This window comes from Lissotriton vulgaris, chromosome 1_1 (genome assembly GCF_964263255.1).
Source record: "Lissotriton vulgaris chromosome 1_1, aLisVul1.2, whole genome shotgun sequence".
NCBI classification, from domain to species: domain Eukaryota; kingdom Metazoa; phylum Chordata; class Amphibia; order Caudata; family Salamandridae; genus Lissotriton; species Lissotriton vulgaris.
Window position 1 is genome coordinate 888,177,346 of NC_141685.1, and position 27,922 is coordinate 888,205,267.

General features: G+C 46.8%; 1 protein-coding gene across 4 annotated transcripts in view; it reads right to left on the reverse strand.

The window, feature by feature from the left end:
- Positions 1-27,922, reverse strand: part of UBN2 (ubinuclein 2) — a 624,092-nt gene that overhangs the window by 461,149 nt on the left and 135,021 nt on the right. For all 4 annotated transcript variants that reach the window (XM_086958832.1, XM_086958824.1, XM_086958830.1 and 1 more), the window contains 2 exons: positions 8,373-8,510; positions 7,712-7,824 (listed from right to left, as the gene is read on the reverse strand). In XM_086958832.1, the coding sequence (XP_086814958.1) occupies positions 7,712-7,824; positions 8,373-8,510 (251 nt within the window). The remainder of the gene's footprint in view (positions 1-7,711; positions 7,825-8,372; positions 8,511-27,922) is intronic.

Genomic DNA, 27,922 nt, shown 5'->3' on the forward strand with positions numbered 1-27,922 from the left:
AATATCATATAAAGTCTGCCCTTTTCAAGAACACACATTTTCTAATAGATCAGCTGCAGCCTAAAAGCTTGGTCTATTGTTGATGTATTGTATTGTAATTGCATTTATAAAGCGCTTACTGCCCCTGACGAGGCGTTGAAGCGCTTTTCCGGCTAGTAGCACGCTACTCCGGGACCCATAGAAGATTAGTGTTGAATTAGTATAGTGAAACATGCAAGTACATTTTACGTGTTGGATATGATCACTGTCTTGCTTTGTATGACTCATGTCAGTAACAAAAGGCCATAATCTAACGTCGACTAAGATATAGACTATCAGGCTCGTGCCAGGCAATGTGATGAAAGGGTGCCTCCCTTCCTTTTTGGAGCAGTTCACCCATTACGGACATAAACACTCTGATTCAGAGTCTTGACATAAATTAGAGCGCCAGCAGCGACCATTTTTTTATGGGACGTGTTTCTAGATTCAGGATGAGCCAAACTATACTCCTCTGTCACTAGCTCGTTGCTGGGGGATGTTCAGTGGCTCAAACTGGCACTTAAAATAATCGCTTAAAATAGCTGCCAACTATTTTTAATTGACCTACCAGGAGATCAGCTATATGAGATTGGAGCTTAGTAACTTACAGATGTAGCTCCAGCCATAACTGCCTCACCACACTCCTCCGGACCTAGATTAGGGCCTTAAATGGCCACTTGGGGAAGTGGAGGGCAAACAAGCGTAACGTTTGCTGAAGGGCAGCATGCCCATAGGTGTGGGGTGATTATTTCTACTGACTGTTATGAGAGGGTCTGACCGACTCTGAATCCCAGTTCCTGGATACCCACCTTTGGAACAGCCATCTACGGCATATTAACCAGATTCAGACACTGTAAAACCTCATTGTAAGAACCGGGTCCACCAGCTCTCCAGGGGGTAGCATGGCTCGAGCAGGAAGGCAGCAAGGGGCTTGCGTATAAAGCAGCCACTTAACACACTCATCCAATGACACACAGTGGGCGCAATAATGGAGACCACACCAGTAGTTGTATTTGTAAATCAAGTTCTTTTATATAGACTTTGGATCAAGCAAGTAATGCTTTAGCAAATCATTAGTATTTCATTAAAATGTTTCAGTAGGCAATTGCAGAAAGACTAGTCATTAAAATAATAACCAGTTCATCTAAGCAGTGAAACATTAAATACCACAGCCTGTCGTATCATACTCTTCAGCAGGCAAAGAGGGTACTTTCATAAACCTGGAGGATCCTACAAGAAGCGACCATAGCATTGCATTAAAGTACCACATTAAACCTCCTGTGGTTGCCTTCTAAACTGTACTTCATAGGAAGTGATAAAACATTTCATCAGGTACTTTCAGTACAACAGATAACTTCAAAGAACACAGCCACAAGCTTTTCTTCTTGTGAATACTGATAGTTTTGCGACCCCCATGATCAGATCATCAGAATACCATTAGAATGTATCAATACACATCGTAGTTTGATCCCTTCAGGAGCTGTAGAAGCCCGCCCCTGTAAGAAATTCAGTACAATGAAGTAAATCACCCTTCCATTGATAGGCTGGTAAATAGGGTGTAACCATGAACATTTCAGGCTGGATACCTGCAGGCAAAACGATATAGGGGGGAAGTGTCTATCCCCAGACCTCCTAGTTCTCGAGGCACAATGGAGGGGGGCCAACGGGGCCCAGTCTTAGTTCACCCCGGGGGAGGGGCGACCTCGGGCCCACCGCCCTCCTTCCCTGGGGTTACCTGATGTTCTTCGGCCCTCCGGGGCCCTTGCGAAGTCTCCGCTTTCAGGGAGGGGTCTGCGACCCTCCGGGGGTCTCGCTCGGCCCAGTACTGCTAAAATGGCTGTTTTGTTCTAACATGCTCCTTGCTTGCTACCGCTGCTTTGGCTCAGCTGTTTATTTCTGCTTAACTCCTAATGCTATAGATATTATAAAGTAAGGGATGCAGTGAAGCCAATCATGGGAAACAGTGTATTCATTTTTTCTGTGTTTCTAAATTGTTTTCGCTTACTTTTCATGTAACATTCTCCGGGGGCCTGGGAGGAGAGGTGCTACTCCATCTTGGAAGCCCATGTGTCACCAATCACGTGATGGGGGACATGCGAGTCTTGCAGCAGTGGAACTCAGCCAGCTGGCTGCCGAAGCAGAGATGCTCCTGGGAACCAACCTACGACCCAGCGAGAAGACTCGAATCTACACCTATAATTGTAACAATGTAATATTTGCACTCTGTACGCTATTGTCTTCATATTCCTATGCCATGGGAACTGGAATGTAAGGGGTGGGTTCAAGAAATTGAATATTAATTGTGGGAACACCAAATTCTAGGAGGTGACAATGACCTAACCACCTCTCTTGCCCAATCCGAAGTTGGGGATCCTTACACTTGCAACATTTGTGGGTGGTCTACAGACCCGAAAACAGTATAACTGGCCTAGGTTTAGCTAGAGAAATTGTCCGACTTGTCCGAATAGCCGACCTGTCACTGACCCTACAAACTCTATAGGTGATTGATACAGAGAGCTGCGGAGCTTAGTCTGGGGTGGAGGAACTTTTAAGTGCTGGCGAAGCACTTTGCTAGGAGATTCGAGAACCCAATCGGGGTTATTGGCAGATTCCTTGCAGGGAGTGCGTAGCGCAGGCGTTGCATCCGAAGCTGCAGGTGTTGGTCGTACCCTTCCGTGAGTCCAGTCCTGATCCAATCCTGTAGTGATCCTGTCCTGACTGTCCATGAGCTGTACCTGCTCGCCTACTGGCATTCCAAGTCCGTGAGGGTCCTTTCCCGCCTTTCCTAACTGACCCGTGGCCAGGGTTAGTCCTCATTCTGTCCTAGGTAAATATAAATTATATGTGGGTGTTCGTCCATCTAAATCTTTCTCTCCTATTTTTCCTAATAAAGCAATCTTGCCTGTGATTTATCTCTGACCTTTGAATTCTGACGAAGGTATTTTTCTAGCATGTTCCTTATCTTTCCCCTACCCTTACTTAAACGCTGAATTGTTTGCATATTTAGTATGTTCCACTGGTACCCTTCCTATAGAAATTGCATTTATTCTGAAGCATTTGTTTCCCAAATTCTCTCAGTATATTCCAATCAGCATTTAGTAGTATGTTCCCTTGTTCTTACCTATCCTTTAGTGATGAAATACGAATCTGTTAGATCTGATTAGCATGTTCCCTTCTCATAGTATCCTTCTGAATATTAAATGATTCTCACGCTGATTCATAGTTATATTGTGTTTCTGATCTTGGTTACAGATGTTCTGATCTGTGTAAATTTCATTCTCATGGCATACGACAACCTTTTATTATTTAGATAAAGCTTTTGAAACTTCCTGTGTTTGTGGTTATTACAAGGGTATAAACAAAATATAAATGCATATGGTATTAGTGTTATCTGCCTGAGCCTTAAATATAGCTCCTGATCCATTGTGGTCATAGGTACCTGTTCTCGAGGATTGGTAAGTCAGGTACACATGAAATATATAGAAAGTAAGAACCCCAAATTACTGATAGCGCTGTGAAGGTTACCTGATTCATGAAAAAAATTATTGATGGGCCCAGTAGCGTATATATTTGGTAAATAAGGATCGGGTGACCTGCGCGCTCTATCAGTCTCGGGGCCCACCGGCCAGGTTCTGAGGCCGGTGCTGAGAGGATCGTGGCCGGGGCGGCTCCAGCCAACCGCGTAGCCCGCCTCGAGGGCGCGCCTGCCTGAGCCAATGGCAGCGCAGCGCCCGGGGCGGGGGAGCTCCCCGGTCACGTGACACGGGCACAGCTTGGCTTCAGGCCTACCGCGGCCCAACGTGTGGAGAACGGCGGCCCTCTCCTCACATACTGGGGCCGCCGCGGGGGCAATTGTAGCTGGCGCAGGTCACCACAGGGGTGTCGCGTGGGCCGCGACGAACGCCAGACCTCCTCGGGTGCCTCGGACGGCACGGCAGCCCCGGGCTGCGGCGGTGAGTGGGGATAACAACAGCGCCTCGCGGCGGAGATGACAGGCTCCGCAGCGCTACTCTTGGAGCCCAAATCAGTCAGCTCAGGAGAGCGCTGTGTTCCGGGCAGTTAGGAACCAGCGCTTGACGGTGAGGGGAATCAGGCAACAGCGCAGGTGGAGAATTCCAGTCAGGAATGCCACTTGCTCAGTCAGAACAGCGCTGGGGCACAAAGGGAGTAGATTATAGCGCTTTCTACACAGCTTGGCAAGAACTGTAGGCTGGATGGGTAGTAAAGCAGTTCAGTCAGGGGGAGACCAGGGGGGCAAGGTGGGCCCACTGCAGGCAGGGGGTGCGCAGGGCAACACAGTCCAGTACCTGGTCAATCCCCCAGCAGTCTCTGGTCACAGGAAAGCAGTTTTCTTGGCGCTTGGATGGTTCTGCGCCCTTAGTTGCTTGTTTCTTGAAGTTGCTGAGGAGAGGGGGGGGGGAGGGGGTTGAGTTGAAGGCTGGAACAGTTTCTCCTCAGTCACTGCAGATGGACCCTGGGGTTCCCTACCACTGGGCCAGATCAGGGGGCTAGCTTGGGACACCTCACCCAGCTTAAGAGGCAGCACCTAAATCCTGTCACTCCCAGTAGCATAGGTTCCTCACTAGGCCCTCCCGCCTAAAACTCCTGCGTGGGTTCCCCAGGTCAGTGATGCCCCAACTGACTAGAAAGTTTCCCTCCCTTTCCTTGTATAGCGTCAGTTGGCAGTGGCAGTTGGTGTCACCTCCCCTGTTCTGGAAGGTTCCAGGAGCTTCCCTCATTCTAGCTATGGGCAGGCTGGCAGGCTGGTATGGCAACATTGTTTAAGGGTTCCAGCCAGCTCCTGGCTACTTGAGTGCGCCTATACAGACCACGCTGCAGTAGCAGGGGTCAGTGGCAGCCATGTTGAGGGAAGAGGGCACCTGTACCCATCATTGATTTCAATAATACACAGGGCATTGCAGCCTCGCAGGGCCTATACAATTACATTATAAAGGGGGGACATCCTGAATTAGGGGAAGCAAAAAGCAAAACATTTCTGTGAAAAGGGACAAGTCTAACACTCATTATCAGCTAATCAATCTACTTGGTCGAAAACGTTGTACAATTTAAACACAGGAAAAGGCTAGAGTGGGTCACTGGCAGGTACACTTGGGTGTGTGATGTATGTGGGGGAAGAAGGGGATTATAAGCAACCCAATCTAAACAGGATGTCAAAATGTAAAAATACCCCAGAGGGAGAAGGACAATGTTAGTGTGCCCCTCTCGCATGTGTGCCGCATTTGATAGTAGCTTTTGAACCAGAGTGGGGTCTTTAAAGTTTATAATGACACAATTCCCATGCGATCCTGCCGACTCCTCCCAATCCAGTGTACTCTGCAAGTGAAAACCATATTGTGGGCCAGTGAGGTAGTGACGTTTCCTATTCTAATGTGAGCCAGTTCAGACACTTATTAGACAGATTGTCATTGGTTTCTATCTGCTCTTCGCCCAGTTCCATTACTCTGTTCAAAATTGCTACATAAGGGCACCCAGCAGGGGTTAGGTTGATAATAGGGAGGTTCCCAGTCTCTCTGTAGTACCACATTCCCATTGCCCCCAGTGGTTCCCGCCCCTGTTGGCAATTTTGCATTTTCATTGGCCCTTCACTAGGTTATCCTCAGTTTTCCCAGATTTCATTGTGCTGGTACTACTGGGTGACCTTATGAAATGGACATTTGCGTTCACATTGGTTTTCTTCATCATATAATACCCTGGTTCTACAACTGACAAGTGTTGCGCAGGGTCTCCTCTGTCAGTGTACTAAGATGGTGGTGGGGGTGGTCAAGCGAGCCACAAAGGGTGTGAGTTCTAGTCCAATGATCACTCTGATCCTCCCAGCTAGTTCTTCCACCACATCGACCGCCCAGCTTGGTTTTGTGTTATGGCCTGTGCTATCCACAGTGCAGTTGAGGTTTATAGGGTGCTTTGGAGGTAGGTGGGGAGTTTACAAAGGTGCTATTCTTTGCTTGTTTCTTCTTGACAGTCCATTTTATTCTTTTTGGCACCTTGCTGGAGCTCCTCCTGCGAGATCCCCAAGAGTGAGATACTGAGTGTCTTTCTCAGCACACCAGGCTCTACCTCTAATTCAGGGCTGCTCCAATTCGGGGTGACCTTACTTGGACCAGGCAGTGATTGTGCAAGCTTTCTGGGACCAATAGAGTTTCCTCTCTGTAAGCTCCACTTCTGTTGCTACGATCCCAATTGCTCTCTGGAGCATCAAATCTAACAAAGTTGTTTTAGGGGGGAGCAAATTCCCCCTCCCCCCGTACACTTGCACTTGTCCAGGAGCACCTCGCTGTGGTGGAACCTTAATTACTGACCAGGCAAGACATTTGTGAACCCACAACACGTTGCCGCAAAAATGGATTCCATGAAATCATGGTGTGCGTGTGGCTGGTGTGGGACAAGAATCAAATACCGCAAGTAATGATAGGTCCAACAATATACTTCTGGCAATGTAGCAAAGCAACATGCAAAATTTGTCCAATTATTCACTTACGTCCTCCCCCTGTCTTGCTTAAGGCACCGCCTCTACCCACACAAAGGCCAAAGGCCGAGAGAAGTGATGTTGAAGATGTAGGGCTGTAGAGGCTGCAGCAGTAGGATGAAGGACATAGAGGTTGCTTGCTTCAGTTGAATAGAGGTCAGGGCTAGGGTCAGGAACAGGGTCAAGCACCCAACTTTCAGCAGACCATGAGATGCGAGAGGCACACAGCATGGGCCTTCCAACACCAAGCCTGCTCAGTCACCAAAGCAACCCTGGCCCTTGCCCCCCTTCCCCCGCCACCCTGCCATACACCCGTTAAACTCCCCTCTCCACGAGCAAGCAGGGAGCGGAGGAAAGGTGGCAAAAGCAGCAATGCGACCAAACGACCGAGTCAGTGGCAGCTACAGAGCCCCTAGCTCAGACTAGCAGTGTTCGCCAGCCCGATCCACCTCTCCAGGCATTCAGAGTCGGGTTCAGCCCGAATGGAAAGGCCATCAAGGACCAGTAGCCCGGAGCCGCAGTTCTCCCTCCAGCTTTCTCCTGGGCGTGTGATGTGTGTGGGCGGGCACTGCGTCAAGGGAGGAGCATCTTCTCTACGGAGTATTTAACAGTCCAAAATAATTACGAGGAACAAGTGGTTGGCAATAGTCTGTGTGCCACAATCTAGAATTAAAAGATCTTGAAAGAATTCTCCACTTTCAATCTGTGGATAGGTCTCAAGCATAAAACACCACCCTGCATGGAACCCAACTCCCTACTTCGGCAAACCAAAAACTCCACAGACTAGCTATATACTTTTGCCATAATGTGAGCTTGAAGAACAAGATTTACTCAAGAGGCTATCACAGGGTGTTGTGAAGCACGAAGCTTTGGATTTGACAAAGGAGCCAGGATGTAAAACAAATGGTGTTACATCTAGGTGGAAATTCAAACGACAGTGTAAATGATATTCCATAGGAAACATGCCACTAAAGAATTTCATGTAAGCGGGTGACTCAGTTAGCAGAGCTCCACATTATAGCCAACTAAGAATGGTTATACAAATACAACTAGATGAGAAGCGAAAAAAGAAGAAAATAACACCAGCTTTAGAAAAAATGTTGGTTATTTCAGAGATAAGGGCAAACAATCGCCAGGACATGAATATAAGGATGCTTGTTTGATTGGAGACATCTAGTTATAAATCCTTGTGCTGTAAAAACATACCCCAGCTGATTAGGTACTTTTATTTTGCGTGGCCTCTTATCTTTATCAAAGCCATCCTCTTTGCGTTTCCTCTTCTTCAGCGTACAATCCTCCATATCCTTCAGCTTGGTGACCTGTGGGAAGCAAGCGAAAAAATAGTTACATATCTTAATCTGAGAACTACGCGCACACACACACACACACACACACACACACACACACACACACACGACTCAAAGCCTATTAAGCTGGGGACATTTTGCTGCAGCAAAACAAAACAAATTGGTGAAATGCAAATCAATTCAAATGACACTTTGCAGAACAACGAAGCAAGTAAATATTTAACTATGAACATGCAGTACGGATAAAAAGGAATCTAGTATCAGCTAGTTATCACAATGCAACATTAGTCTGAAACAGACATTATTGTTTGCTGAATAACTGCACTGATTTCCCCCCTGGAGGCAGACATCTGGATTCGACCGGATTTACGCAGATTATAAAGAAAATGTTGCAATTAAAAATAAAATTCTGGTATTCTGACAGAGGTTTCTAAGCAGCAGAGCAAAATGAAATGCAAAACGCACGAGGCACAAATGAGATCTATAATATTTGCATGCAGGAAGAGAGAGAGATCAGGTATTCTCGTGCCTCCTCTCTCATCGTGTTACAACACACTCACTTTGGGAGGTCTGTGTTTTTTCTTGCCAGCAAAGTCGTCATCTTCCGAATCAGATGTTTGACGGAATTGCAGTGTCCCAGTGTTGATGTAAAACCCACCATGTTTTGTCGTCAGAGAAGCGGGGACCAACTCGTCATACTGGAAAGAGAGCAGACAAAACAGGAGAAGAGAATTAGTGTTGTGAATAAATGGAAAAATAGGTGCTGTGGAAAAAGAACCTATGCAAAGGTAGTCACTAGAAATGCAAATAGAATTTCCTTCTGTAGGCTAGGTTCACTAGTCTATGTCCATAGAAATAGTGGTCCACAGCACTCAAAGTTAAGAAGCTACAAACTAATGTTTGCAGTTTGGAATCTGCTATGAATTTGGTTTGCACATTATTGCAATGTGGCAGTAAGCTAAAGAATTGCCTTTAAAATTTTACGAGAAACAACATGTGTGCATCTATGGAATTGGACATGGTTCAGAACTCTTGCATTCAGTACAACAACGTATTATAGTTATTTAACTAAAATAATGGTTGATAGCATCTTTTTTATCCTTTGTCACATTAGGCTGATTGTAGTACATGCCACTCTAAAATGGATGCCAAGCTCAAACAACAGTGCTAAAGGTCAGAAAAAGTTACCCATAACCAAGGTCCTTCAACAATGGTATATATATCCTAGAATTACATGCTTAAATTATTACCTGTAATCAGGCTTGAGATCCTCAGGATTTATCTTAAAATGCACTAACAGTTAACATTTCAATTAGAAAAACTTCTTCTTCAAACTCCAGTCACTAAGTATGAAAGACGTTGAGCTCCTTTGGTTACCATAGCTTCAGATTTTCATAGCATAGCAAAAGTAGAAAATAATTTGGAAAAAATTCAATAAGGAAGGAGGAAAAACTGCACATTAATCTATGAAAAGCAATGCCGGAGAAATGATATTGGAATGGTGGAAAATACAATTACAGAAAACGAAATGGTTACTTACCTGTAGGAGTGGAGTTGCAGCTTGAAGAATTATTTTGGATTCATATCCTGTGCGTTATTCCACCATCTAGTAGTTGGGACCAGAAATTCCTTGCATTTTTTTTTGTTGGGCATTGTCGGGCCTCACCTTGGTGCTTCATTTAGCCTCCTCTGATGTCAATGTCAAACATCCTCCCCAAAAGTCTCCACTCTTGGTCGCCAGCCCGAGTTTTTTTTTTTTTACAACGTTTGTATATTAATACCGCATGGGCTTCCTTTAGCTGCATTTTTTTTTAAAACGTCTCATGTTTACTTAACTTGTCTGATTTCCTTGGGAGGCAGGCGGTTCATATGTGAATCCAGAAAATTCTTCAAGCTGCAAAACTACTCCTACAGGTAAGTAACTTTTGTTTTGCAGAATGAACCTTTTCTGGATACACATGCTGTGCATTAATTTTTTAGTGTTTCTTTTTTTTATAGCAGTGGTTGGGTTGAAGAGGATGCTAAACTTGTAAACAGAGGTTTCAGTATTCTCTGTCCCACTTGTGCTTCTCTGTTTACCTGTACATCAACAGTAGTGTTTTTCTGAACGTGTTTCCTGACAACTGTGTGACTGCCATAAATAAGTTAACTGGAACGATACCCAGAAAGGCTATGGTCTCTCGTTTCTTTGTTGAATGTACTCTTGGTTTGGTCTCTAGTTGCTTGCCAGCTCTCCTTTGTGAGAGTTATCCATCTTGAGATTTTTTGTAACTGGCTCTCCTTTGTTACTGTCTGCAAATGATACAAATAGTTGCTTTCCATTAATTCCTTCACTGCGGCAGCAATTCCGCCGCAGGGGTTGGGGGGGGGGGGTGGGGGGGGGTTGCCCTGTGCTGAGGATGGAGCGGTTCCATCACGGCCCCGCCAGCTCAACAGAACGTCCAGCACAGGCGCGGAATCAGAGCCACGCAGGCACGACGAGCGGGGCGCAACGGAACTGCTCAGTCATCAGCACAGCGCGTCCGTGGCTGGTGACGGAGCGGTTCCGTCACCAGCATGGGAGGGGTTAAAGACTGTTTTTGTTTTTTCTATGTAACATTATCGCCCTGCAAGAGTCCAGGGTGTGTAATGCTCTTTCTGCTGGAGTCTTTGGTTCTTGGAAAAAACTTGGTATCTGAATAGCTTGGTTTATGTGTAAGTGGGGTATGACCTTTGGAAGGAAGCATGGATCAGTCCTCAGGACTACCCGGTCATTGTGCTTTTGCGTGTGTGGTTCCTATATGGTGAGTGCTTGTAGCTCGCTCACTCTGTGGAACGAAGTCATGGCAGTTAGAAATGAGTTTCCTAGCATAACGAATATCAAGGTGACCTTATGTGTAGGTTTAAACTGTTCTCTCATCAACTATCAGTACCACGTTAAGGTTCCACATGGGTGTGGACGCACTTCTTGGCGGCGTCTTTCTTTTTGCCCCCTCCAGAAACCTTTTGATAACTGGAGTTATGAAAAAACCTATCCCTATACATCCCCTTCTGTAGGCTACTATTGCTGCCAGAGGTACTTTTGACAAGGCATAAGTTAGGCATTTTCCTAACAGGTGTGTGAGATAATCCGATAACTGCAGTTATACATGTCCTCTCATGAAGCGGACCAGATTCTCTGGCACCACTGTGTGCATTTTTTCCATATGGTTGCGCAACATTTCCTAGTTGTTGGTCTTCTTCCTTCCCTGAAGACTGTGTAAGACAGTGGCTCTGTACATACTGCACCAAAGTAAGGTACCGTGTGCACAGAGTTTACAGTACCCAGAGGTTTGTCAGAGGTTAAAGTTAGATCTAACCTTACTCTCTAAAGTGGTAGCTTGGTCGAGCAGTAAGGCAGTATCAGAGGAAAGTGTAAAGCATGTGTTGTACACACTCAGTCAGCAATTGGTCTCACACACTCAAGTACTGAACTCTAGGACAATTGTTTTGTATATATAAATATATTGTTTTATTTTAGAACTACAAGTAGGTATAAAAATACTTTCTCAATGAGATGCCACAGTTGAATACTACCAAATAGCAATAGAATTTTTAATGCAATAGATATAGTTGTTGCAATATGCAACCCACGTTAAACACAATTAGAACATTGAGCTCAATGGGGTTTTAAGTAAAATGCAATATCAATTAATTTACGTATGTTTTTCTTACTCAGGGCTGGATCCTGGATGTAGCCCTGGTGCATCTCCTGTAAACAGTTGAAAGAAATCGTTTGTTACAAAGGCGATTTTTAAGGAATATTTGTAGATTTCAAAAATCGACACTTAGAAGAATTTCTGGCAAAAACCAGCCAATGTTATCCTATGGAGCAAAATCAGGTATTCGGAAAATCACAGTTGTAATTACTTTTTAGGGCTCGCCTATTATATCCCGCAGGGATTAATAGGCGAGACTATAGGGGCTAAACTAAGAGCTAAACTAAGCTCTCAAAAGCGGATTTCCAGAAGTGCATGTGCTCGTGCACGAGCTTCCCCGAGCCTTCTGCCTGCCTTTGAAGTGAAGCTTAGCTTCACTTCAAAGGGATCCGCTCCCCCACCCCCTGCTTTATACTATTCACGGCCGCCAGGCCGTGTCTCGCATTTCTCCTCCCCCCTAATTATTTACTTTCATGGCCGCCAGGCCGTGTCTCGTTATCCCTTGCCCCGTATTGCCTTAGCTCATCCATTGCGAACTACTAGCATATTTAAAGACTGTAGCCCGCGATGCATTAAGGCGCTGTTCATGCTTGCCTTATATTTTTACAGCACGAGTTTGCTGTAGCCTTGCATCACCTGTTAATAAATCACCGAGTATACTCCTTGTTGAAACTATTGACTCACCCATCTGCTGTTCCCGAGTACCACTCACAGTTCCTCCCAGTAAGTACATTTTTCGAACTGTCCATCGCCAGCTGTGCGACAATACCCATTCAAACTCCCCCCTTGAAGTCTCCTGACTCTCACTTTAACCAACCCCTTCCGTTTCACTCTCCATCTTTGTAGTTATTCCGTCGCAGTATCCATGGATGTCAGTGAATGAGGTTCATTTTCTCTTCACTCCACAGGAGCCGGCGCACATTTTGATCCTGACCGACCACACAGTATCTCCTGGATAAGGTAATTTCTAAACCCTCTCCAACCTCTTGGTTCGCAAAATGTCCATCCGCTTTTTTGCATCAGTCATTTCTGCCTTTTTAAAGCCTCCCGTTTTGTCATAACTAACGTTTAATTCCGTTGTGTTTCTCACCCCTGCAGCCTCTTCACGTTGCAGAGTGGCAGAGTGGCAGAGTGGCAGAGTGGCAGAGTGGCAGAGTGGCAGAGTGGCAGAGTGGCAGAGTGGCAGAGTGGCAGAGGTGCAGAGGTGCAGAGTGCACTCAGCCCCACCACAGCATCACTCAGCCCCACCACAGCATCACTCAGCCCCACCACAGCATCACTCAGCCCCACCACAGCATCACTCAGCCCCACCACAGCATCACTCAGCCCCACCACAGCATCACTCAGCCCCACCACAGCATCACTCAGCCCCACCACAGCATCACTCAGCCCCACCACAGCATCACTCAGCCCCACCACAGCATCACTCAGCCCCACCACAGCATCACTCAGCCCCACCACAGCATCACTCAGCCCCACCACAGCATCACTCAGCCCCACCACAGCATCACTCAGCCCCACCACAGCATCACTCAGCCCCACCACAGCATCACTCAGCCCCACCACAGCATCACTCAGCCCCACCACAGCATCACTCAGCCCCACCACAGCATCACTCAGCCCCACCACAACATCACTCAGCGCCACCACAACATCACTCATCCCCACCACAACATCACTCAGCCCCACCACATCACTCAGCCCCACCACAACATCACTCAGCGCCACCACAACATCAATCTGTGCAACCATTCAACCATAACTGGTTCAATTATGTTCTCTCAATGTTTCAAGCTTTATTACAAATGTCACAAAAAGATGTTATTTCACTTCCGTTCTTGGATTTTCATCACAATAAAATACACTGAACATAATCTTCACAAACGTTATTTACAAAAGTTTAAGCTATTGCCATTATAAATTACAATCACTTTGATTTAAGTATTAATTATTTAAAAAAATTAAAAGCCGTTATTTGTAATATCAATACATCTAAGTCACGTAAATACAAAACATGTTGCATTGCAAATGCTACAGGTGTCACATTTGCGAAAGTTATAACGATTGGCATTGTAAATGACAAAGCTTTTAATTTAGCTATTTTCAAAACCAACACAAATAAAATAATTGTCATTTACAAGACCAATGGCTCAAACTTTCCTAATGCGAGACCTATTGCATGGCAAATGCTTGTTAAGGTCAGTGCTGGGCACAAAGATCCAGCACTGGGATCTCTCCTGGTAACAGGTGAGTAATTTCGTTTTCGTTGATCGGGTGATTTTTAGTGAATATTTTAAAGTTTCAAAACTCAACAGAAGAAATTCCAAGTAAAAACCAGTCAATGTAACCCTTACGAGAAAATGTAGGTTATGGGTTTTCAGGTAAGTACTCGACTAGCAGAGTTAAGGTTCGGGGGTTAAACTCAGGGGTCTCCCAGGTTCAGGTAGTAGTTGCACCCTCAGCGGCACAGGAGCAGTCGGGTGCAGAGAGAGTAGGCCCAATGTTATCCTATGGAGGATAGGGGGTCTTTGGTTGGTGGCTGCTAAAAAGTAGACCACGCGGCTGTGGGAGCTGAGCTCCGGGTCACTTACACGGGGCAAGTGGAGAAGTGAATAGGACAGTTGCTGCACTTCCAATGGCACTCGGGCGGCTGGGTGTAGGGTGCTTTTGGGCCATCGGGCGCCCAATGGATTTCAATTTTGAAAGCTGGAAGTTAAACAAAGGCTGCAGGCTCGGGGACGGAGATTCTTCAGGTGCGACCACCACTTCGAGAGGTAAGTTGGGAAGCTGCAGGATGGTTAGACACCCAGGAGTTGGGTACAGGGGGCCGTGGGACGCTGGGTTCAGGGGTGTCTTTTGGTGTCGGGAAATCTTACCCTCTGCTGGTCGCGGTTGGAGGGGTCCCTCGTTGTGAGGCTGCAGCAGTCGTCAGGAGTGTCAAGGAGGGTCCTTGGGTGCTGGATTCTGGGTCACAGTCGCCCGGGGGGCTGGGGGAGGGTGGGGGGGGGGGGGGGACGTCCTCGTGGTCTTTGTCCACTCAGGCACAGGCTCGGCTGATGCAGAGTGCGCTGGATTTGCAGTTCCTAGCTGGCACCAGGGGTTGTAGATCTTTGAGCAGAACCACTTCTCGTGGGAGTCCAAGTCTTTGGATGAGCGAGGCAGTCAGGTCCTCCGGGGTTTGAGGTTGCTGATCACCAGAGATGCCGGGATTTAGCAGGAGCAGGTTCGAGGGTCGACAGGCCGGTAGGGCTGGGGCCAAGTCAGTTGGTGTTGTCATCTTGTTAGCAGCTGCAGGGCACGTCTTCTTTCTTCTTGTTCTTCTTTGTAGTTTCGGAATCGGGATCCGAGGAAGGAAGGTTCAGGGTGCCCCTAAATACTACATTTAGGGGTGTTACAGGTAGGGGCAGGACTGGGACGAGTACACCCACTGTCCTGCCACTCTCCAGTGGGAGGGGGCAGGATCCTAGCTATGATTGGGTAGGGCTCCCCATCCTCAAGATGGCAAGAGCCTGGAATTGTGCTTTACCTTGCCTCCCCCACCTGAGGGGTGAGGTTGGCAGAGGCTGGCACACCCACTTTCCTCACTTTGGCTTTCCCGCCTGTCTTCCCACCAGAGTGGGGGTCAGAACCGGTGGGGGCCAGTTGCTGAGTACAGCAAGTGGCCTGGAGAAGCTCACAAAGGCGGCATTGCCTTTGAAGCTTCCCCTGCCCATCCTGGGGAAGGAGGCCTAGCACCTCGCCCCAGGATGTGCATTGTAGCAGGCCCACGAGAGCGGATGGCTCTCTACCCAGGGGTCCAGCAACATGTCTGCTGGGTGGCAGCCTAAGCAGCCTCTCAGTCAGGACGCTGGTAGTGGGTTAGTTTCAGGGGGCAACTGTAAGTTGCTCTGTCATGCACTTTACATTAAATCCTACACTGGCATCAGTATGGATTTAATGTGCTGAGAAGTTTGATACCAAACTTCTCAATCTTCAGTGTAGCCATCATGGTGCTGTGGAGTTCGTGATGATGACCTCCCAGCACCATATACTCTTAATAGCAGCACTGCACTTACAGTGCTCAGGAATGGACCTGCGTACTGTAGGGGTACAGGGCTCATGCACCTGTACCCACACCACTGGCATAGGGCACCCAGCTAGAGGGGTGACTGAGGTATGCCAGGGCAATGTTTTGTGAGCATGGCACACAGAGATATGTGCCATGTCGACTTCTTGTTTTGTTCTGCACCAAGACACTCCGCCTGAAAAGGCAGTGTGTGTGTGTCAGGGTACAGTGCCTCTAAGGGTGGCACAAGAAGTGCTGCAGCCCTTAGGGGTCTTCTCTGGCCACAGTGCCCTGGGTACCATTTTCCAGGGGCTGACATGTGGCCAGAGATGCCAATTGGGTTTAGGCTTCAATACAGTTTTAGGGAAGGAACACAGGCCCTGGGTACCTGATTGGCAGGAGCCCTGGGTACCTGATTGGCAGGAGCCCAGGGCACACTCAGTCAAAGTACATCAGCAATTCAGCAAAACGTGGGGGCATAACATGCAAGAAAGATGGCACTTTCTCACAGACTGCCATAGCTTTTTCTAGCAGTCCCAGATGACCAAATGCCATGTCTACAGGATCCACGCCGTTAGACTGTTTGGTTCTGGGTGAAGAACTTTTCCTCTATGCATGAAGACCAGGTCTTGTGGTACTGGTAGTTTCTGCACGAAACTCTATTACATCAAATTACTAAGTTTGTCTTGCCCACTGAGGGGCTATGAGTACAAGTGTCATCCACAACTGCCTGCATTTGTTGATCACCATTGAAAGTACTGGGATTGGGGGAAAAGGATAAGAACATTTCCATGACCAGTCTACTGACTGCGCATTCCCTAGGGAGTGAGGGTATGGGTGCCTTGAAGCCAAGGATGGGCATTTTGCCTTGCGGTGTCGCAAACAGGTCTATTTCTGGAGTGCACTGTCTTTTCATCTATTGAAAACTCTCGATAACGGTCTAATTCAGCTCCGACTCGTGTAAAATGGATATTTTTCTGCTTCCACATGGTCTACTCTTGGTAGATTTGTCACGGTTATCGTTATTTGCCTCTGAAAGGCGCATCTCCATATCAGATGCGCTAGTCCTGAGGAGAAAGGATTTTGTTCCCTTTCATTTGTTGAGGTAAAACATTGTTGTTTTATTGTCTGTCTGAATTTGTACTAATTTATTCCACAATTGTTTCTGAAAAGTTTGTAAGGCTAGGAGCATGGTCTTTAACTCTAGTAGATAACGTGTTGTATTGACCCTTGTGGTTTCCATACCCTCTGATGTGGAGTTTCTACATATGAGCTCGCCAAAACCATACGCGAGGAGTCTTTGATTATCACTGTTAGAGCTGGCGTCAAAGGATCTTCCTGTCGTTAAATTAGCTTTCCTCCATCATCTCATTTCCTCGCGTAACACTAGATCTTCCCAGCTCCCAGTCGCCTGTGACCATTGGTTTTGGACCCACTCCTGGATCGGACTCATGTGCAGCCTTGCATGTGGTATTAGTGGTATGCAGGAACCCATCATTCCTAATAATATACCATAATCTCACGGTCAGAGACTGACCCTTCTGGTAATAGGAGCTTCTTGTTTTATGGACAGGACTCTCTACTCGCATGGAAATGCCCTCGCTGGTACTAGGTTTATTTCCAAGAAGGGCGGTCGAGCTCAGATCTGGGGAACTGGGTTTGAGTCTCTGCAATGATGCACAACATCCTGTGACTTTGGGCAAATGTTTTAACCTCCCTGATGCATAACAAAACAAACAAAAGGGTCCTAGTGTAAGGTAACTGATGCTCATTTAAGGCGCACTGATATATATATATTTTGTCATCATTCTTTTTATGCGGTTTCTGTACTTGTGTGTAGGTCTTGCTCTCATCAGCCACTCATCTAAGTATGGGTACTCTGGAAGGGCAGAACTCTGAATTGGTAGTGTGTTGTGTTGATTATGAAGACCAGGAACTTCTTGTGCCTGTGATTCATTGGAACGTGCAGACAGGAGTCATTTAAGTCTATGTTTGCCATGTTATTCCCCCTGCTGGAGTTGAGGGAGCTAACCTCCTTTAACGTTGTCATTTTGAACCTCCGAGTTCTTATTAACATGTTTAGGAAGCGGAGGTCTATGGGTCGAAGTGATTTGTCCTATTTCGAAATTAGGAAGTATGTTGAGTAGGCTCTTTTTTAAGAGTACCTTTTCTATTGCTTGTTTTTGTAGCAGCTGTTTTGCTTCCTTTGGAAGATAGGTCCGTTCTTACTTTGCGCGGGTTTTTTACTTTGGGCTCCAAGTTGGTGGGTGTTTTTACAATTCTATGCAATTGCTGTGTTAAATTCGCAACATAATTAATCTTTCCGATGTGACCTCCTCTCCACTACTAAATTAAGTTTCCTATTCTTCCCACCCACAGGTGGTGTGCAAGTGAAAGTCCTGAAGATTCTCAATGGACTGCGGGTACCTGTAGGCGAAGCTTCAGAATATTGACTTTGATAGTGGCGAAGAGACAGACTTTCAAATGTGCCATTTTTCGTAAGTATCTTTTAAGTACTTGTGGATTTATCTTCCATTAGTGGACTTGTAGAAATCATTGTCCACTCATGAAAGACGCTGCCCTAGCAGCTGAACAAACTTGAGAATGGCAAACGTTTCATCTAGCACAAACGTCTGAGGCGAATGTCTCCCAACTGGTTTCTGGATGAAATACATGACTGTCATATTGTCTGTGTTTATTAGGACAATTTCCCCAGGTATAAGTCTGTATAACACTAGAAGTAGTAGTTAGATTGCGGTCAGCTACAGGTCATTTGCTATGGTAATCCTGTTATTTCAGTTCTGAGTGTTCGGAAAGTAAACTTTGCCATGGCAAATGTCTTCCTTTAAACTGCAATGATTTTTAAATTCCGTTTAGTGTTTCCAGAGTGAAACGTATTTGAAAAATAAACCATGTCATAATGATAGAATTTATTAAACTCTGTGTACAGTTTTGAGATTAAGATTTGCTTTTCCTTCAGTATTTTGAAAGTTTTTTTTTTATATTTAAACTGGCATAAGCAAAGCCAATAACTTGGCCCTCTTTAGCTAGGCGAGACCAATTGGCTATGTCAAGGCTATTTAGTCCTAAGCACTGAAAAGAATAGCAAGGCGATCTCATTCAGGACGGACTTTAAAACAAATAAGGCAAACTGAAAAAAGATTTTAAAAAAGGCAACATGAAAAAGCCTATGTACAGAACTGAATCAAACCGATTCTGCAGAGAGTCTTGACCACTTTGGAATCCGAGTAAAGGCCATGTCTTATTAGAGTATGTACAAACTTCCAGGTGGCAGCTTTTTAAGCACCTGCAATAGAAATGTTTCTGAATGATGCCACAGTAGTCGCACTATCTTCAGCAGACTGGGCCACCACAACAAGGATTTGTAGGCATTATGAGATAAAACAAACAACCCAGCTATTAATGGACTGTATAGAATTGGCTAGGTCTGTTCGTATTGGTCTCCAGTTAACAAATTGTCCGTTTGTTTAATTTCTTAGCTCTTATGGAAAGAGAATTTTATAACTCTTAACATCCAGAGAAAGTAAAGTCCTTTCCACTTGAGAAAAAAGATTTTGGAAGAAAGCTGGAAGACCAATATATCAAGATTAACATGGTAATCCGGTACCACCTTAGGTAGGAAACTCAAATGAGTCTCATCAGGGCTTTGTCTTTATGGAAAATATACAGTTTCCTACAACAGAGGGCCTGGATCTAACTATTCTTACAGGGATAAGTTATATCCACTGGAAAAGCTGCACTCCAGTTAAGATGTTTAAGAGTACCCTTAAATATGGGTTTGTAAAGTATTTTTTCTATATGCAATATTAGCTCTCAAGTCTACCTTTATTGACGAAAACTGCAGCCCAGACTGCCAAACCAAGAAGATATGGCAGTACTGCTTTCTAACACCTGGTTGGGTTGCTATTCTTATGTAGACAGCAGATTCAGAATAGCTTTAATTTAAAAGGAAAAGGACGTAATGGTGGACGTACGCTTCGCCTCTATGAACATGTTAATGTTGGGGTGCAGGATCTGGATCTCATGCCTTCCTGCTTGTTGGTATAATGCATAGGAGTTCTATTGTTTGAACAAGAAAGATTTTCTGATGGTCTATTAAAATATTTGGCAGCTAGATTAACTGTGTACAACTTCAGCAGGTTGCCACGTAAATTTAAAATGTGTTTTTTACCATCAACTAAAGGAGTCAATTGCAAACTGCAAGAGGGATAACCTGTCTGACTGTGAGAGGTGGCACTATTGGTCTTCTAGGCACTGTTGCAACCGTCTCATCTGCAGATGGGTATTTGGCACCAGTACGTTTTGGGACACCATTGAGCCCAGTAGAGATTAAATCAGACAGGCCTTTGGATGCTACATCTTTAAGAAGTTTGACAATGCAGGAAATAACGTCGTCTCTTCTCTAAAGCATACACTTAAGCTGAAAGAAGGTCTATGAATGCTCCCAGGTTGTGCATGGTTTGCACTACAGTTGACCTGTCCTGATTTACCCTGAGACAGTCTATGAAACACAGATAGTGTTATGTTTGCCGCAGCTATCGCCACCATTCACTTTCAAAAAGTTTGAAGTGCAGACTTAAGGCCCAAATACAAGACCTTTTATTGTTTATGTACACTGCTCACCAGAAATCCTGAATACTGCTAAAAAAAAAGTTTGAAGCAATGGGTAAATGTAATATGCATCTTTGAGAGCTATGGCACACATCCAATCACCTTGATTGAGCCAGGGATATATCTGGTGGAGTGCCAACACAGAAATTTCTCCAAAATGTACCCGCTTGTCCTCATGAGGTCTAGAATCGAACAGTTTATTACTTGATGACCTGACCTAAGAAGACCACAAGCCTGCACAATCTTTACCCCCATCTGTCATTTTCCTCCATTTTACCTGATGACTGCAGATACTTTCCCCACTAAAGTGGAGGATGGGAGAGGGGCAACAGGAGTCACTGCTTGGATTGGATGGTTTCTCTAGAGCAGCTGGTGTTTAACTGCTTTTCATGGTCTTTTAAAGGTTGAATTGACTTTTGATGCTGGTGATAATACTTCTGTCACTTGGCACTTGAACCCTCTGATGCGTAGAACATTTGTTGTAAGGCTTGTATGAATGCCTCCTGTAGTCCTTACACTTTAACAGCCTTATTTTATGAGCCTCCAATTCGGTCGTTATGCATTCCATTTTATCACCCCCATGGGCAGCAAAGAGTGGTTCCAGGAAATGTAAGGTTCAAACTCCTCTGTTGAGCCTCCAGCTATAAAACTACAAGGAGTGATGAGCAACTATAAAAGGTCAGGCCATATAAAAAATACAAAATAAAAATAAAAAGGTCTGGCCATGACAGGCAACTAATCAAGACCAATAATTTGATTTGAATCCATCATCACCTCCTGAAGTACCGAGAAATCTTGCCAATCATCTTGGGGAAGTTTTACTTGAAAAAATTGTGTCTATCATACCCTACTCCCTCTCATCCCCCTACCCTCCCACCCCCTCCAAGTGGAGCAGTGGCACTAACCATTTTAACGGTAATGGTTAATTTTCTAAATCATTTTCTGCCCCATGTAACCATTATCTTGCTGTACGAGTTACTTACTTTTGGTAACGATGTATCTGGTAGAAACTATTCTAGAAGCAGATTCCTTCACGTAGAATTATACCCATGCGTGAGAGTGGATCTGGAAAGTTTGTTGCCACAGCATCCTTGCGCGCCGGGGGGACGGCATCACGCGACTCCGCCTAGGCGTTGTCTGCGTACGTGACGTCAGCGAGGTCACATAAGTCCCACCCTGGCGCGCATACATCAGTTTTCTTTTGAGAACTTTTACGTACCACAACACGGAGCCATCAGACAAAACTGTGAGAGTATAGGAACAGTGTGCAAAAGCAGAAAAATTAGAAAAAGGAATGGTGTTGAACACCATAAAGAACAGAGCCAGGTACTGCAGCACCCAGCAGCAGGGAAAAAGAAGAAAGAACAGGGCCCAGCCCCGAGCAGCAACCCTGCCAGTGCAGGGATAGCCCCCCTGATGACAAAGAACACATGTAAAATGTCATGATAACATGTAGAAGGACTACAAACCCCAACCCATAACAATGAAGGGGAACCAGGCCGGGACAAACAAGGAACGACAAAACTCCAAGACAGCCCCATCACAACGTGTGACAACCCCCATAACGAACAACGGTCAGAGGCACAGTCAAAAGACATCAACCTAGAGGTTAGGAGAGGGCCCAGAGACTCAGCAATTGAGGGGCGGGGTGGCAGGAAGGCCGCAACCTGGAGCAAGCAGAGCATAAGGGCACACACGTACCTAGAAACATATCCTCCAATGTGCCAAAAGGGGAAGAAAAAGAACAAATAAACAGGACGAATATCCGGTCAGAAGGAGGGAAGAATGCACTCACAGAAGAAATAGCCACCCACGGGTAGGCGAGTCCAGAAGACCAAGCCAAAGGTCCTCGCAGAACGGGGAGAAAGAGCGGGCCGTGAAGAAATCTGCAGCTAGAATCGTCTCTATCAGATGTACGAGTTACTTACCTTCGGTAACGATGTATCTGGTAAAGACTACTAGCAGATTACTTTACATAGAATAGATACCCTAGCAATACCCAAGGGGAAGGAGGGTCTGCGAGAGGACCCCACCAGCCTGGTTATGACAGAGGGTCCCACAGGGGCCGAGTCCTAAGACAGGACGAGGAGCCCGCCGCCCCAGCAAAGGGGAACCCCCACCAGCAGAAAACTGCCAACCCCAAAGAGGATGCAGGAAAAAGAAGAGAAATGAAGAGGTAGCCTGTCCTCACACAGCAGAGGAAACAAGGAAAGGCGAAAGGAAGCCAAGCACCCCACGCCCACACAAGGCAACAAAACCTCCGCCCAAGGCCAAGGCAAGGAAGAGGAGCACCGAAGGAGAAGAGCAACCTAGAGACCCCAAGGAGAAGAGGCAGAGCAAAGGCGAGCCCAGACAGAGCGGCGCCATCAGCAATAAGCAGGCGGAAGCCGAAAGGGTAGCTCAAGATCACCCGGGAAGAACCATCCAACGCCCCGCATGGACAGACTGCGCCTGCAAGAGGGACAAGAAAGCAGGGACTATCTCCTGCCACATGGAGAAGAGGTAGAACAGAGTACAATCCTACTGGAAGAAGCGGATAAGGCAAGCATCTTTATTCTCAGTGCAGGTTTGCCAGCTTATTGTATGAATGTTTATGGGCCCAGGTGAGTATGGTGTTTTAGAAATAACTCAAGCTGGTAACCTCACGCCGTCAACGCCCACCTCTGAATGTACAGCTCTTATAGTGGTGCGGAGATGGGATGAATGGTGCAACAGTGCAGATAGAATCCTGTACTCAAGTAGAGCCCCAGTGGGCAAGATGGCACTCGGTGGGCCCCAAAAGTAGAGATCTGGTGGCGAGTAAACATGGAGCAAAGCAAGGGGGAGCAGAGGACGACCAAGTGGCACCCCCTGGAGAGATGGGGTCAGGCTTTGGGCTGAGCTACTGAGGAGTTCCACGAGAGAGTGGGAGATGCCTGGGCCGCTGCAAGTGTGCTATAGGCCTCTAGTGGAAGTCTGAGGAGCTTGGAGGTTGACACTGTTAAAAGAGACCGGACTAGCAAAGCCTTGGAGACTGGCAGAAAGGAGGGGGAGATTCTGGGCACTGGCACTCAATCAATGAACCGTGCAGCAACACTGAATGGTATCTGGATGCTACATGCCTCGGGTGTGTTCTGCTAGAAGGTACTGACACTGCGCTTGATGCTGCTGCACTGAGACACAGACGTAGAAGGCGAAGCAGTGCAACACGGCAAAAAGGGTTTGCTCTGGGAAGAGAACACACTGAAGACTGGCTGAATCCTTCAACTTCCTTTTCGGACCTGGGATAGGCAGACATGGATTGAAGACTGGACTTGCGGATAATTAGACCAGTGGGGTGTCCCTCCTCCTGTTAGGTATGAAGAGGAGTTTGTTATTGGGCTGACTTGCTGGTGGATTAAGACTGCCAGAGGGACGCCTGGTGCATGAAATCCTATCATGGTGAGAAAGCCACATTCATTACAGAGAACTGTGGCCGACAATGCACACTAGTATGGATCTACCGGAGCCATGAAAGACCTGCCTGGAATAGCTGGATCCAGAACAGAAAAGGTACGTTGCATCATGTGAAAGCAATCTCCTGATCCTTGAGGACCCAAGTGGGGTGCTCTCCAGTCACATTAGACCAGATCTTTGCAACAGTCAATCAATCAATCAATCAAGGCATTTATAGAGCGCACTACTTACCCGGAGGGTCTCAAGGCGCTTGGGGGGTGGGGGGGTGGGGGGGGGGGGTTGCCGCTACTGCTCGAACAGCCAGGTCTTGAGTTTCTTCCTGAAGGAGAGGTGGTCTTGGGTCAGGCGAAGGTCGGTCGGGAGGGTGTTCCAGGTCTTGGCGGCCAGGTAGGAGAAGGACATTCCTCCTGTTGTCGCTCTTCGGATGCGGGGGACGGCGGAGAGGGCGTGGTTGGTCGATCGGAGGTGGCGTTTGGGAGCGTAGAAGTTGAGGCGGTTGTTGAGGTAGCTCGGGCCTTGGTCGTGTAGGGCTTTGTGTGCGTGGGTGAGGAGACGGAAGGGGATTCTCTTGCTGACGGGGAGCCAGTGCAGGTCTCTCAGATGTCCGGAGATGTGGCTGCTCCGGGGGATGTCGAGGATGAGTCTGGCTGAGGCGTTCTGGATCCGCTGGAGTCTCTTCTGGAGCTTGGCGGTGGTTCCGGCGTAGAGGGCGTTGCCGTAGTCCAGTCGGCTGGTGACGAGGGCCTGGGTGACCGTCTTCCTGGTCTCGGGGGGGATCCACCGGAAGATCTTCCGTAGCATGCGCAGGATGTTAAAACAGGACGCGGAGACGGCGTTGACTTGTCTGGTCATGGAGAGGGAGGAGTCCAGGATGAAGCCCAGGTTGCGTGCGTGGTCTGTCGGTTTGGGTGCGGTGCCCAGGGCGGGGGGCCACCAGGAGTCGTCCCAGGCGGAGGGCGAGGAGCCCAGGATGAGGACTTCCGTCTTGTCTGAGTTCAGCTTCAGGCGGCTGGTCGTCATCCACTCGGCTACGTCTTTCATCCCTTCGTGGAGGTTGGTTCTGGCGGCGGCGGGGTCGTTGGTCAGGGAGAGGATCAGCTGGGTGTCGTCGGCGTAGGAGATGATGTTGAGGTTGTGTTGGCGTGCAATGGCCGCAAGGGGGCTCATGTAGACGTTGAAGAGGGTGGGGCTGAGCGAGGAGCCCTGAGGAACGCCGCAGATGACTTCCGTGGCTGCAGATCTGAATGGTGGTAGGCGGACTCTCTGTGTTCTTCCAGCGAGGAAGGAGATGATCCACTCCAGTGCCTTCTCCTGGATTCCGATGTTGCTGAGGCGCTGCACTAGGGTGCGGTGGCAGACAGTGTTGAACGCCGCGGAGAGGTCTAGGAGGATGAGGGCCGCCGTTTCACCGTTGTCCAGCAGGGCTCGGATGTCATCGGTGGCAGCGATGAGGGCGGTCTCGGTGCTGTGGTTGGCTCGGAAGCCAGACTGTGAGGGGTCGAGGGATCCATTTGTCTCGAGGAAGGCGGCCAGCTGCTTGTTGACGGTCTTCTCGATGACTTTGGCTGGAAACGGGAGGAGGAACAGTCAATCATGTGCAGTCCTGGAATGCAAAATAGATGAGGCAGTCACAGGCCTGTGAGTGTGGTGAGATCATCACAGGCTGGTCTCCATGGTCACACACAATTAGGGCATAGAAGAATACCAACTTGCAAATGTACAGACTAACACTAAATAGAAGGGGTAAGCAGAGTATGAATTTACAGACACACATGCTACAAACTATTTTTTTCCCTTTACAATTTTATAAGTGGATTTCACAGTAAGTGACCATTGAAGTACATGTTTTCCAGGGTAAATGGTCAGATGTCAGAACCATTTGCCATAACCAGGGGGACGAGGAAGGGATGTCCTTTATCGCCTTTACTTTTTGCTATCGCTACTGAGCCATTGGTGGCCAGACTTGGACAACATCACACTCAGCGGAGCATTGGTTTTACGTCCAGAGGACTAATAATATCAATGAACGCGGACGATATGACAATCTAGTTAGTTAGTCAACCCAAAAGATAACGGACATAATTTTGAGAGAATGTATTCAATACGGGGGGCTAACGGAGACACAAATTAATTGGGCAAAGTCGGTGATATTACCGCTCATGGATGATACCAGGCAATGTGAAACGGAGTTCCCTATCCAGTGGGCGGCAGGTGAAACAAAACATCTGGGCATATGGATCAGTAGATCCATAAAGGAACTATGGCTGGCTAACTTTGGAAAAGCGATATATTGGATGGAAAATAAGATACTGCAGTGGAAACGTTTGCCGCTTTCCTTAACAGGCCGCAAAGCATTTACCAAAATGGTTATACTTCCTAAATTATTATATCTTTCGTGAACATACCCATGCCCCTAAATACTCACTTTTTTTTTTTTTTAACGGCTCCGCACTGGAATCCTCAACCTAGTTTGGGAGGGTAGACAACCCTGCGTATCTTGGAACTTATTAACTCTCCCGTTCTCTCAGGGGGGACTGGGGCCCCCCGACTTCGAGCTGTATGCTTATAGTGCACAGGCACAGTTCTTGCATTTTTGGCAACATGCCACTCCGTTTCAACCGCATGTATCGATAGAGTTAGATATGGCTGCGCCCCCTCCGCTCAATACAGCGGTATATCACCCTTATAGGAGGTCACATTCAGACAAAGACAGTGGAAACAATGAGATGGGCATGGAGGAAGATAGCGGGTGGGGCTCACTGAATTGTATGCTCCATCTATGCCACTGGGGGGTAATCCACTGATTGGCCCGCTAACGGACAAAGCCATCACTGAGCGCGCAAGGGGTCGAGGTTTGAGAGTAGGGCGAGCTCTATACCCAGATGATGTGTTCTTATCTCTTCAGCAGCTATGCGAGTCTGACCCACCGTCAGCTTCTGATATGTTGCTGTATTATCAGCTCAGGGCAGCATGTAAGGCAAGATATGAGGGATTTCCACAGATACCCAGCTCAGCTGCCTGCTTTTGAAAACATAATCAATCAGTCCCCTCGGAAGTTGATAACAAGAATTTATAGTATAACACAAGAATCGTCCCAGATTATTTCAAGCACATCAAAGACTGAATGGGAGAGGGAGGCTGATATCACCATCACGGACAAACAATGGACGGTTTGCTGTTCTCAACTGCTTCCTTCTATCAAATGACTGACGCGCCCTGTTCCTTCCTACAGCGCCATGAAGCCTCCGGGCGTACGAGCGCTCAATAAATGCCAGTTAACATTAACATCTTTCACCGAACTATAGGCTACGACCCATACATTTTAATTACTTGCATAGAGTATATCGCATGCCGATTCAGTTACATCGAGATGCACGATGTTTAAGGTGTGGTGCACAAGCTGCCACGTTCATACACTTAGCTTGGTTCTGCCCACCAATAGCGCAATTTCGGGTAGACATTTTTAGGTACATCGGAAACATTATCAACATCCAACTGCAGATGGCTCCGCTAGTGGCGTTGCTGGGCTTTGTACCTGAAGTACCCAAATGTCTCCGAAAGCTGACATCTATGCTACTTCTACTTGCAAAACGTCAGGTAGCCATACACTGGAAAAAATAAAAATAAAACCAGCCCACGATAGCGGGTTGGATAAAAGCGGTAACATACTGTAAGGACCAGTTGTCAACATATTGGGAACTTCTGCCTAGCAGATCAAGACCTTCGGACATATGGGAGCCCTACGTGACTTGGCTCAACCAGGGGGGCTCAGACCTCGGGGTAGACCATAATACGTGAAAAACCTCTAGGCTATAGGTATGTGTGATTTGTGTTCATGGTGCAGTGTCGGACTGGGTAGGTTGAGGATCCCTGGGATACACTGAAGAGCAGGCTCGTGTGACTTGGAACGGATGGATGTACGGTTTAAGTGTGCAGATTATTGGGTGCAGAATGGAACCTGGGACATATACATGATGGCACGGCAGGGTGGGTTGAAGGTAATTGTTAGTTTCTATAATAAGATATGTTTTTCAATCTTTGCTTATTGTATCTACACTGGGTACATACAGGTCAGAATATATGTAATAACCCTATATCACTGCCGGTCTCCCGGGATGTCGGCGTAAAGGCTGTGTAATCTAAGAGAAAATCGCTTAAGTATTCGCTGACGGCCCCAGGGTTGTAGGCATACGGCTGTGTGACCTGTGTGGATCGCAATAAAATCTTTCAAAATTTAAAAAAAAAGTACATGTTTTCATCAAGTAAAAACACTGATCTGAGATGATTTATTTAAGTTATGATTTTATAATTCATCACCATC